Raw genomic sequence first — 13,735 nt, 5'->3', positions numbered from 1 at the left:
CCTGCCCCCTGACAAAAAGTGCATTCAGCGTTGTTTTTCACTCTGTAAATCAGATTAATCCGCTTTTATTTTTCTCTTCCTGATGGAGGAGAAATGAATTGGTAAGAGAAGTATTTTTGTTGAGCTATGAAAAGTTTATTGTGCTTTTTTGATCTTTTAATTGAACTTTTGTTAATGTTGTTTCATCAAGTACTTTTGTAACAGAAGCAGGAGATCTGGAATTGATGGGATGATGGGATGATACAAGGACTTAAGAACCATGCTATATTTCAGCAACTTTTATTTCTATATTTTCTTTCAGACTTTTTAAAATTTCTACTGTGTTTAACTTAAGTGAAAACTTTCTGATTGCTACTTCTTCTAACAGACTTATTAGAGGCCAGGTCACCACATGCCACTGTCCTTGGCAATAAAGAGAAGCAAACCTCTCCTTACAATACTTACTTGCATATTACTTTTCACAATGCTTACTTGCCTACACAGGGCACAGCAGTGGTTGCACACACACTATTACTTGTTGCAAGCAAGAGCAGGGCAGAAGTGTAATGGGTGAAGACTCCTGATGCACCCCCCTCAAATTACCCTATCTCCTTCTACCCCAGTCTCACCCCCTCATCCTCTCCATCCTGCTTTGCATATTCCCCTCTTCCTTCCCATCCTACCCCTTTACACCCTTGTATCCTTCCCCTACCCCTGTCTCATCCCGGTTCCTTTTCTTCTGTCTTCTTTCTTCCTTCTTGCTGGTACTTCCCCCCTTGCTCATCCCTTGCTCATCCTGACACCTTCCCCCTTTCTTCCAATTCCTTCCCACTTCTTCTCCTTTCTTACCCATTCTTACTCCACTCTCCCTGTTTTCCTATTGTCACACCGTTGCTCCACACTATTCTTCTCCCACTCTTCTCTCATTCCTCCTGCCTCTTTCTCTCCCCCTTCCTTGTTTTCATCCACTTCTTCCCCCTTCTGCTCATCCTTCTTCCCTGCCATACTCCAGAGCATTTAATCCCTCATTGCTCCCCACATGCTCCTACCATTCTGTCTCATATTCCTCCTCCCATTCTTCTTTCTCCATTTAAAATTAAGGTAGTAGTCATAAAGTGAAATGTAATCCAATAATAAGGATGAAATATTGGTTAGGAGCTCTTCCTTTAGATTGTGGGATGCTGACAGCATCCTGTGTATCTCTCTTGTTCCGTGGTTGCCTCTGCAGATGGACATTTTTTGATAATGATTTTAATTAAATCACCATCTATTCCCTTAAAAAGAGGTTGACAGAAGCAAATACATTGCTGGAAGACAGTAGTAGCTCTGGGGGGCTACAGTAGTAGCTCTGTTAATTACAGATTGGTTAAAAGTATAGAGTAAAAAAGAGGTCTTTTGCACTGATAGTAGTATTGGCAAAGTGGAAACAGGACTAAAAGCTGGGTTTTCTTGCTAGTCAACACTTATTTTGGTGAATTGGAGACAGTAATGAAATATTTTTATTTTTACTCTGTTTATTTACTGAGTAATAATACAGTGCTGAACAGGAGTGTATCACTTTACATGTCTGTACAGATTTGAGTATCTCAAGTGTCTTGAAATATCAACATAGCTGGATTAGTCAACATTATATAAGGCTCCATTTGATAACTTTTCACAGTTGCATTTGACACAGTCTTTTGCCTTCCCTGTACTGTAGATCATTAAAATAATGATGCCAAAGTATTGATGATGTGTGCTATTTTTAATGAAAATGGATTATATAATAAATCTTTCATACTTTAGCATGAAGCATTCATAGTAATTTATATCTGCATTCCACTGTTAATTCAAGTAGTTACAAATAGAAAAACTCAGAGGTTTTACAAAGTGCTGATCTAGCTTTTTACCTCTTACTGACTCCTGCTTACTTAGAGGTTGCATTTCTCCTTTAAAACAGAGAGGACTATGAAAGTAGCTGTCCAATAATTCTTTTTTCAGAAGAACTAAAAGTTAAGCAAATGTTAACCATAGATAACACATGTCAGAATCTAAAAAACAATTGTCTGTCATCTTTCTCTTAGGAAAATATTTAGTTCACTAATACAGTTAAGAAAAAATTGTGGAGAAAGTAAGATTCGAATTTATACTTGAAAAAATAATTATATATATGTATATATACATATATAGATAGGCAACAAATTTTCACCACCAGGATTGTTGGAACAGATATAAACCAGACCCATTTCTTATTATGGAATTACATTTCTTAACTATATGGCTAATAATATGGAAGTGTTACTATTCATTGTTTGCAGATAAGTTTGGTAAATAGCCCTGTCATTCCGATTTTCTTTCCCTCTTTCATGTAAACACTGAATAATAAGTTAGTAACATATGAAAGTATTTGGTTACATTTTTTTCAAATTACTCCAAGCACTTTTAATCCTAGGCAAGTACTATGTTTAGAAGTCATTGCGTCTTCTCTAGTATTTCACATAATTCCTTCAGCAGGCATTTTGGGTTTTTTTATTATTTCTGATGGCCTGTAACTTTTGCTCAGATTACTTGTTCTTTTGGAAAGGGAGGTATTAGAAAGTTTTCCCAATGTGTAGTTTTTCCTCCTTGAAATGCCACCATTGCCTCCCTTTATTGGAAAGCACTGGCAGGTGAAGGGTATTGTTGGGAAGGCCCTGTTCCTGCCTCACTCTTTTACAAGATGTGCATGACACCCATGAAGCAGCAGAGTCTCCATCCTGTCTCAGAATCAAAGAATCACAGAATATTCTGAGTTGGAGGGTGCCCACAAGGATCATCGAAGTCCAGCTCCTGGCCCTGTACAGGACAGGGGCCTGTACACCCCCAGAGTCACCCCATGTGCCTGAGAGCATTGCCCAGACAGTTCTTGAGCTCTGTCGGGTTAGTGCTGTGACCACTTCCCTGGGGAGCTGTTCCAGTGCCCAGCCACCCTCTGGGTGAAGAACTTTTCCTGATTTCAAACCTAAACCTCCCCTACAGAGTTTCATGCCATTCTCCTGAATCCTGTCACTGTCACCACAGAGAAGAAGATCAGTGCCTGCCCCTGCTTCCCCTCATGGGGGAACTGCAGAACTGGAATGAGGTCTCCCCTCAGCCTCCTCCAGGCTGAGCAGACCAAGTGACCTCAGCCACTCCTCACACGGCTTCACCCCAAGGCCCTTCACCATGCTTGTTACCCTCCTTTGGACCCTCTCTAACAGCTCAATGTCTTTTCTGTGTTGTGGCACCCAGAACTGCCCCTGGTGAGGCTGCCCCAGAGCAGAGCAGAGCAGAGCAGAGCAGAGCAGGACAATCCCCTCCCTTGGGGAATTGTCCCTTGCATCAGGCACAGCTGGCCAAGCTGTGTCTGATGCACCCCAGGACACGGGGCCCTCCTGGCTGCCAGGGCACTGCTGGCCCATGTTGAGCTTGCCATTGACCAACACCCCCAGGTCTGTTTCCATGGCTCTGCTCTCCAGCCTCTCATTCACATTCTCATCCAGTCTGTCCATTCATCCAGGGTTTCCCCATCTGAGGAGCAGAATGCATCACTTTCCTTTCTTAAGCTTCGTACAGTTGGTGATGGCTCAGGCCTCTGACCTGTCGAGGTGTCTCTGCAGAGCCTCTCTGTCTTCAGAGAGAGTAACCAGCTACTCCTAATTTTGTATCATCTGCCAACTTCCTTAGTATTCCTTCAAGTCCTGCATCCAAGTCCCTTAAGACTTCTCAGAGTCCTTCTTGGATTTAGGGAATTCTGACTCAGGAAAGTTCCAAGGGATCCTTGGACCCAATATATGTGTCAGTACCCCCAGATTACAAGGAAAGGGATAACAGTGTTGGCAAAAACTTGCAGGGAAAATCATGGTTTATCCACAATAAAGTGATTAAGGGTAATTGTTTTTTCTACAATTGTGCATCAAGATAATGATCTTTTAGGTAGCATAATAACCACTAAGGTGGACATTATCTCAGCTGTTTAGAGCAAGGTGCTAATTAACTCCAAGACTGTGGGTTTAAACCCTGTACAGGCCATTCACTTAAGAACTGGACTCAGTGATCCTTGTGGATCCCTTCCATCTCAGAATATTCTGTGATTCTCTAATTTTTTTATCTTCAAAGATAAAAATTAAAGGGTGTGGTTTAGAAATGGACCAAGCTAGCACATTTTTCCTGAAATGAAGTGTTAGCCAGAGTGCCCGTTGATTTCCAGCATTGTTTAATATAGACTGATGAACTGAAACAGAAATCAGTCCTTTATGCTTTTGTTACTAAGCATGAAATTGGTTGTATTCTTTCTGGGCAAATTTTCTAAGGAACTTGAACAAATGGTTCAAGACAACAGTGTTAAACAAGCTTCACTGAACCATGTCATTGTTATATGTCATGTCATATTCTGTCATCTGTGATGGCTTTCAGCTGTCATTAAATGGCCTTTTCAAATGAAGGCAATATACTACTCTAGATCTTTATTCACTGATTGGTAAAAACAAATTCACTTTTAATGCCCAGCAGTTATCCTTCTGCACTGCTTGAATCATTCCCAAAGAAACTGCCATTTGAAAAATTATTAAAAATATTAGTGTTCTAATTGAGAAAAACAAATCAATGAGCAGAAAATTTCTGTCTCAAGTTCTTGGTAGTTTTTAGTTGTATGAGAAAATAAGTAAAATTTGATTTGGAAGCAGTGTTAAAAACCATCAATTTCACAGACTTGTATTCTATATTCTATATTTGAGACTATACTCTCCAAATATCTCCCAGGTAAATATGTCTGAAACAATAAAATACTGATTGGATCATTCCTTGGTAGAATACTGAAGAATTTTCTTGGTAAAAAACAATTGTGCTAGCTACATATAAGTTCTTTTCTTACCAAATTTTTGTGTCCTCCCTCTTCTTTTTTCACACATTGTATGCCAGAATGACCTCTTCTGATTTTTCATTAGAACTTTGTTTGCTGTCTTCCTTTTATGTCCATAGATCACTCTATACAAGAGTAAAGCAAATTTATTAATTTCAAAGTTTTCTTTGCTTTTCCTTTATTATCTATTCGAGAATGACAGCTTTTGTGTTATTCTTCCTCAAGCCAAGATAAGAAAAAATATTCATTCACAGAGATACAAATTGTTTGAATTACCTGGAAAAGATGCACTGTTATTTAAAAGCACTATTTATTTACCCTGTATACTCTTCCTTTTTTCTTTAGAGTGACTTGAAATTCCACTTAAATGGGAGCAAACACTCTCCATTTTTTTCTGCGCAGTGTTGTTCTTTAATTGAGGTTCTCATGCTATAAGAGTTTATGTTAAAGAACTCCAGTGTGTATTCCTGGTACAGGTTATTAATATATTAAAACTGTAAAACAGTGCCACCTTCAGTCAAAATGAATTCAGTTAAATATGAATTTTGTGATATTAATAAAGGAGTAAATAGATCCTTGGATCTGGCTCTGATTATCCACTGATTTGTAAGAGACACCCATTCCTCTATCACTTGGAGCCCACATTGGTGATTACAAAAATGAGTTTTTGGAAAGTTTCCCTAGTGTAATCAACACCTCAGCACCTGTATACAAAGTCAGAATCACAATGCTTTATCTTAATGTGGTCTTATTTGATTCAAGTCTCTGCTGAAGGCATATCAGAAGGAAGAAGCTCAGGCATTTCTTTCAGATGACAGTAAATCTCCAAATATGAAACTTTGTGTAGATTTGCTGCAGGTCCCCTCCTAATACTGCATGAGAATTAAGTTGAAATACTGCATTTTAAAAAGTATGAGCAGTTGTCAATGCTATTCACAAGCTTTCTTAAAGTAAAATATGATACTGATCTTTTCGTTATACTCAGGACAATTTAGAGGCATTTTGGTGTTTGCCATTAGACTGTAAGTATCACAGAAACTGCCTGTCACAAGTGTAAAATTTCATCTGTAAAGGAGGTTATCTTGATGATTGGAGAAAACTCAGTTACCCTGTTGTTCTATAGATGCTTGTATACCAGATACTCCGCCTCTCACCATGCTCTAGATACAGAGGTGATTGAAAAATACTCTGAAGTAAACAGATGCGTCCTACTGGAAACATGATATAAGGATCAATTTTGATTCCTGAAAATAGAATGCAGTGGGGATTAAATTGAAATATGAGTTGCTTCTTAGTTGCCCCCTTTTCTGCTTATTTGCCCCCAGTAGTTCTAGAACATATGTAAGTAAATAAATATATAAGAAAACTTATTAACAAGCCTCTGGACTCATTTGTATTTTGCCTTCCTCAATAAAAAAAGAAAAATAGAGCACAATGTATGGTGAGGAACTACATCTGCAAATTTGGCCCTTGCAGGTTTTTGCCAGATAAAGTTGGTTTTTTTTGTGGCAAAGAAATACTTTGACACCTCAGGTCTATCAGGCAGCTAACACTTCTTTACCAACACGAAAGAAGTCTGCAGTTTCTGTATTGCTCACTCTTTTTGCCTCAGTAATACAATAGTAGAATTATCCAAGTCTCTTATATTAATGAGTAAAAGTTTGGGAAATAATTTTGACACATAGTTGGGGGAAAAAGATTTTCATCACTCTTTAGGAGTGTACCAGAATTATTTGTCAGATTCTGGAATCAAACTAGCTGCTCCACATTCTAGCCCCCTGCCTTAAACTCAGGCTATCTTTTACAGTTGTTTATAAAACAATCAAACAGTATTTATTTGACCCAGACTTTTAATGGCCCCAGTCTGAGTTCATAAGTATGGAGAGATGAGCAAGAGGCTTTTCCTCTGGAGCAGCTGTTTAAGACCACTCAGCATTACTCCTGCTGTGCTGATGCTTTGGGAGCTATAGGCAACACTTGCTTTTGCTTCTTCAGGGAACAAGCATCTGAAAGCAGAAAGAAAGAGATTGAAGCCTTGTCCCAGTCCACTCCAGGCTATGGCTGCAGTGTCATGGAGAGGGAAATCATGCTCTAACTGCCTAAGGACTGATGCAGCTCCCAAGGAGTAAATGGCACAAAGAAATACTGTGTCTGCTAGTCTGACTTGCTTTTGTCCCTTCAGCTATATGGTTAAATGCTATGTTCTAATCCTTTATTAAAAACAGTGGAAATTCATCATCTCAGTTAAGTGAAGAGGATGATTTTAAGTCAGTAAAAATATTGCTAACTGGTTTTGGTATTCCAGTTTAGTTCTTTTTCCTTGGCAGAGCAGTGTTTGTAAGGAGATGTTGATAAAAAATGCAATGAAAAATGGAAGTACCTTACTGTGCTCTAACTTTAATGAAAGAATGGAGAAGTACATGAATTCACAATTATCTGAGGCAGATTTGTAACAAACATCACTGCTTCTTCTCAGTGCCTGATTTTACAGTTTTGTCACCAGTGGTCTATGTAAATGCATGTTATTAAAGTAAAAAGTGGAGAAAGTGAAGCAACAAAATAAATGTAAACTTAAATAAAGTGACGACAAACAAAATGCTGATGCCTTTTCCTCTGTCTAGACCCCTGTGTTGAAAGCAGTGTTTTCATAAAACTCAGACAGAATTCATTTCCATACTGAGTGCTTAATAGTTCCTGTCAGAACAAAACAGCTGGGAAACATATGGTATCCATTTCCCAGTATCACTTGGAAAAAATTTCTCATGTAAATAAAACCAACATAAAAGTGTAGGCCTTTGAACCTAGAATCTTATACAATACATAAATAAGTCAGTACAGTGCGTTCTTTGTATTGGCCCACTAAGTTACATGCCTTTTGATTATTATTATTTTTATTTCTTCTTCAGAAATGTTTTCTTAAGCACTTCCAAAAGTATTAATGTAATTTTCAGACATCTATAACAACTAAGCCATACTAATCTTTTGCTTCAGATATTAATGTTGCACTGAAAAAGTATATATCTATTTCCTTAGGAAGGTGTTCATGGCAAATTGTGTGTTTTGACCACAAATTAGATCCCACTGATATGCAGTTAGCACATGTTATAAATCTGCTTTGTTTAAACAGTATTCTTGACTTTCAGACTGCATTAACTCTTAGTGTACCTTGAAAGGAGTAACTGCCTAAATGCTTTTGTGGTTTTTGTGCTGTCCCTTACATGAAAATACCAAGAGATAGAAAACTATTTGCCAGAATTCCACTTACTATGAAGATCACCAATATTACCAGATGGGAGTATTTCTGAAAGAGTACAAATTCAGTAGGATTGAGTTCATGTTCAGTAGAATTAAGAGTTCAGTTGACTTGAGCTCCCTCCCTTCTTGCAAGTCAGATTCACTGCTCAAACTATCCTGCAGTGTGCTGAAATAATTGCCTGGAAGGTCTAGAGCTATGGATATGGATGTGGATGTGGGTGTGAGTGTACACAGGTTATAGATATAAGGGATGGAAAGTTTGACAGAGAAGTCAACATAGAGAGGAGAAGTTCAGAATGAACATCACATCTCAATAAGTAGGCTTAATTTTTAGATCAGAGAATCACAGAATTGTTTAGGTTGGCTAGAGCAGGTTAAGCCAGGTCTGTGTCCAGTTGAACTCTATCTCTAATGATGGAGATTTCAAAAATCTCTGGGCAACTATGCCAGTGTTTGACCAGCCACACAATTTAAAAAGTGTTTTCTTGTGCTCAGATAGAATTTCTTATATTTCACTTGGTGCTGGCTGCCTCCTGTCCTGTCTTGGAAAAGAGCCTTGTTACCTCTTCTTAATGATGAGATTCCTTCTGACCCTCTCCTGCCCCAAGCTGAACAGTCCCTGCTCTCAGTTGATGTTCATGATTTTCTAGTTCTTGTAAGAAAAGTACATCTTCCAGAGGAAACAGGCCTTGAATATTGAGTTGTTGTTATTGGTGCTAAAACAAAACCACTAAAAAGCTTTGCTGACTCTTTTGTTGCCCTTCAGAAAATCATCCTACTCTTATGATGCCTCTCAGTGCAGAGCAGAGTACAAACTAACATAGTTGGACCAGACCCCTGTAAATGCCACTAGGCTATTGCTCACAGAATGGGTCAGGTTGGAAGGGACCACAGCAGGTCATGGGGTCCAGTCTCCTGCTCAAGCACAGCCATCCCAGGGCATGTGGCACAGGATTGTGTCCAGGTAGTTCTTGAATATCTACAGTGAAGGAGATTGCAGAACCTCTCTGGGTAACCAGTTCCAGTGCTCAGTCACCTGCACAGTAAAGGAGCTCTTCCTCAAGTTTGGGTGGCACTTCTGTGCCTCAGTGTCTGCCCATTGCCTCTCCTGCTCTTGCTGGGCACTGCTGAGCAGAGCCTGGTCCCTCCTCGTGAAGCCCTCCCTTCAGATACTCATAGACATTGATGAGGTCCTGCTCCAGTTGTCTCTTCTCAAGGCTGAACAGGCCCAGCTCCCTCAGCCTTTCCTGGTAAGGGAGATGGTCCTGTCCCTTACTAACAGGGACAGCCTGGACCCACTCCAGGAGCTCCATGTCTCTCTTGTACTGAGGAGCCCAGAACTGGACACAGCACTCCAGATGTGGCCTCATCAGGGCCAAGTAAAGGGTGAGAAACACTTCTAGATCATTGCTGGCAATACTTTTCCTGATGCACCTCAGAATGCCATTGGCCTTCTTGGGTACCAGCACATCGTTAGCTCATGGACAACTTATTTTCTTGGTTAGAACTTGATTAGAACTAATTATTTGTAATTATTACATTATATATCCTTGAGAAAAGTTTTTTTTAGGAATGTAAAATTCTTCAGTTTTGATAGAGTTGCCATTAAATCTGTTTAGATGTGAATCTGGCATGTTATCATATAATTCTTGTTTCTAGTATTTGGCCAGGTGTGTCTTTAAAAGCATGCTATCATGTCACATATCAGGTAGTATTCACTGGTAAATCAAATTCCTTTATTTCTCTAGTTTCCAGCAGCAGCTGGAACTGTGGGGTCTCACCTCTTCTTGGAAATGCACAGAAACCAACAGGAATTGCAGATGCGTGCAATAAATTCAGACCAGTGAAGAGGGTTTCTCCACTAAAGCACCAGCCAGAAAGCTCTGAGAACAATGAAAGTGATGACCAGAAGAACCAGAAGGGAGAATACCAGAAAGACAGTGATTCTCAGTCTGCACCTCCAAATGATGACCAGAGTCCAGGAGAAGGAGAGAGCCTTAAAAGCAAAGGCACCGAGCCTCCTGTTCTGCTTGGGGAGCTGGAGCACTATGACCTGGATATGGATGAAATTTTGGATGTGCCTTATATTAAATCGAGTCAGCAACCCGTTCCTTTTACAAAGGTAGCTCCTGAGAAAAAACTTTTAAGTGTGTGTTCAACTGTGAACGGTCTAAGTGTCAAGACTTGTCCTGCAGGGAGCACAGAGAGCTCGCCTGCTGGCGGGCCGCAGTTCTGTGTGCTGTCTCCTGTGAAAGGCACTCAGCTGAGAAAAACACAGCCCATTGTCCTTGATCAGCACAAGCATTCAGCAGAAGAATTAGAGCTTTCCCAGCCTTTAGTTAAATGTGGCTCAGCCCATGAATCTGAAGCCCAAGGCAAGGGCTTCTTCAGCAGGACACTTGCTGATCCTCTTGGTCACAAAGCTGAGAAGACCATGCCGAACTGCCACCGGAGGACTTTCCACCTGCAGACAGCAGTGGCAGAAAGCAAGCAGCTAGAGGAGCTGAGTATGAACTGGGGCAGTGCAGGGGGCCCAGAAGAGAGGAGTGAAGAGGTGAAAAAAATTAAGAGCATCTTAAACATTGTAAAGGAAGGCCAAATATCTTTACTGGTAAGTATCATCTTTTTCGTAACAAACATAGAATAAAAGTGATCTATGATGTGGTTTATTAGGCTAGCTAAGCTGATGTTCACATTTTGAATCACTGCCCTTTTTATCTTGCAGACTCGTTACTCCTTAGAAATTAAGCTTATGGGGTTCCAAATTGAAAGTATTAATATTTGAATAAAATATGTAGCAAAACCAAGATACAAGGTTTATGTATGCATGGCCAAGATTGCTGTTTTATGCAGTACACTGAAATTATATATAAGAAGGCAGATATTTTAACTAATAGGATCATTTAAATATCAAATTTAAATCCTAACTGAGTTTTGCCTTTCACATTTGTGGGTCACTTTGCTCAATTACTGCTGGTTTGCCAGTATTGTTATGTAGAAGTTGATGATGGGAACAGAGAGGCTTCTGTTGTATTCTGATTATTATTCAGGAGTGTTTATGCTGTCTTGTTGCAGCAGCATTCTCAGGGAGGAGCTTTCTGTAAAGCCTTGTTGGCCTCTGACCCATATGAAGGTTTTTTTAGTAAATTCTAGCACTGTGATCAGGCACTGTCAATGATGGTTTCCAAAGTAACTGGCTGCAACTTAGCACAATGATGCAGAGCATGTGATCTCCACATGGAACAGCTGGTGAAGGCACAGTGTGTGTATAAAAACTGTTTTTGTTAGATTTTTGTTTAGCTTCTCTGTTTAGCAGTCTAACTCAAGCACAAAGGCATGCCATTAACATAGAAACAAGGACAAAGGAAAATATTCAAAACTAGACAGAGGCAGAAGAGAATATTAGATTACTCATTAAGATATAAAAGCAAGGTAAATTTGTCCCAAAATAGAAACTGGGGGGAAAAAAGAGGACATTATAGGTAAGAAAAAATATATTTTTTCCAAAGTGGTTGAATACACTCATGGAACAACACTCTGGCAAGACTGCATAACTCTAGGAACTTTGTTATTGCTACTTCTTGACTCTGTCTTCAATCATCTGTTTTTCTTTTGGAGTTTCTCAATCCAATTATTTTGTCTTTAAATTAGAATTGGGCAGAAATAGTGTATTACATCATAGTGGTGTTGAACTTTGAGTAAATATCTCGACAGTTTTTTTCATGGAAAAAAGCTATCACACAAAAGTCTTTTGTCATGTGCTTGAACTATGTTTTAAATGGTGCTTAGCATAAGCTGTCTCTTTTGTGATGAGCAAAATTAATCAGGAATGTCTTTCAGAAGTCATGAATATTTTCTCTTCAATTGTGTATCAATATAATGCCAAAAAATTTTAAAAGGAGAGAAAACTCAAAATAAACAGAAATTATTAATATATGGGTATTTTTGCAGTTACCTTATTGACTAGACTAGTGCAAAGAATTGAAGGCAGTTAAGGTCTTGCACTGTTGCATGACATTTACATGAAAAGGAGAGAAACTTCACAATTAATCAAGCCACTAAACATCCCACTTCTGTCCTTATGGTAATAGTACCCAGGTTCTGTACAGTGAAGTGAAAAGCTCAGGATTTTTACTTGTAAAAGAACATGCCTTTTGGGAAACCTCCTTGTGTTTGGCTTGTGTCTGGGGCTGTGAGGATAAATGTATCTTTTTATCCTTAGTTGTAACTAACATAGGGCTTTTTTTAACAGCCTCATTTAGCAGCAGATAATCTGGATAAGATCCATGATGAATGTGACAACAATCTGTTGCATGTAGCAGCATCAAAGGGACATGCAGAATGCCTGCAGCATCTCACTTCTTTGATGGGTGAAGACTGTTTGAACGAACGAAACATTGAGCAGCTAACTCCAGCTGGGCTAGCAATAAAGGTAACAGGCCCTTTCTCTACTGTAAGTGACATAAAGGTCGTTTAGTTTCCTCCTGTGATGGCAGTAAGAAATGCATGCAGCAGGATGTTATTTTTCAGGCTTTATAAGTGAGGGGAAAAAACCCCTGTTGGCTGGTACTATATAAGCAAAGTAAAATGGATTACTACATAAGATGTAATATCTACTGTATAATAGTGACAGCTTTTACATTGTTACCAGTGCATGTGCATTAATTTTTAAATCAGTCTACTGAATCTAGAGGCTATTTGTTATATTTCAAGCAGCTTTCACTTAACTTGGATTCACTTGTTTCTTTAGGGAGCATAACAGTTTCTTGTTTTTTTACAAGTACTGGTATAATCTTGTAAGACAAGTGTGAGAGCAAGTTTACAAAGAATAAAAGCACCTTGAGGTGAAAATTCCCAGTTGTCCAAAGCAGTTGATGATTTAACCATAATGGTTCTGGTTCTTTAGTGAGAGTGAATGGTTAAATGTCATTCCTTTTATCCTCTAAATGCCTTAGGGACAAAGAAGGGAAGGGGTGAAACATAATACAAGAGTTTCTGTTTCTTTGAGGGGGTTTATTGTTACTTGCTTCCTGGGAAAAGTTTGGAAGCTGAGAAGACTGGTGGATTCCAACCTGTAGTTTTGCATATTTAAAGCATCATTTCAATGACCTAGGGCCTTAGTGCAGGTGTCAGGGTTGGTTTTTTTTTATTTTTCTGGGCCAAGTATATGATTAGAAAATTAAACTGATCCTAGTTGTACTCATGAAATGCTCTGAAATCTTGGCCTGTATCAAACTGTATATTTATGGTCTGCCAGTTTAAAGTCTCAGAAAATTTTTGCAATTTTTCTTTCTTGTTTATTCAAGGTAGGTATATAATATGTGTGCAAGCCAGTAAGTTCTGGTACTTATTGCTTTTGTGGAAAAGAGGTGCACACCCCACATAGTAAAAGATTATGGGAGTTACAGATTATGGGAGTTACATAATTTAATTGTATATTAAATTATACAATAATTTAATAATAATTAAATTATTATTATATAATTTATAATAATTATAAATTATTATTTATAAATTATAAATAATAATTTATAATTATTATTATTTATAATTATAAATAATAATAATTATAAATGATTATTATTATTTATAATTATAATTATAAATAATTATATAATTATATAATTATTTATAATTATAATT

The 13,735-nt window shown here is 38.4% G+C and overlaps 1 protein-coding gene across 3 annotated transcripts in view; it reads left to right on the top strand.

Moving 5' to 3' along the window:
- Positions 1-13,735, top strand: part of SNCAIP (synuclein alpha interacting protein) — an 89,116-nt gene that overhangs the window by 46,219 nt on the left and 29,162 nt on the right. For all 3 annotated transcript variants that reach the window (XM_054283814.1, XM_054283821.1, XM_054283828.1), the window contains exons 4-5: positions 9,841-10,703; positions 12,345-12,524. In XM_054283814.1, the coding sequence (XP_054139789.1) occupies positions 9,841-10,703; positions 12,345-12,524 (1,043 nt within the window). The remainder of the gene's footprint in view (positions 1-9,840; positions 10,704-12,344; positions 12,525-13,735) is intronic.

This window comes from Melozone crissalis, unplaced genomic scaffold, assembly GCF_028551555.1.
Source record: "Melozone crissalis strain CALT ecotype California unplaced genomic scaffold, PUWL_Pcris_2 ptg000005l_1, whole genome shotgun sequence".
NCBI classification, from domain to species: Eukaryota; Metazoa; Chordata; class Aves; order Passeriformes; family Passerellidae; genus Melozone; species Melozone crissalis.
The sequence above is the reverse complement of the archived record's forward strand: the minus strand, read 5'-3'. Positions and strand labels throughout refer to the sequence as shown.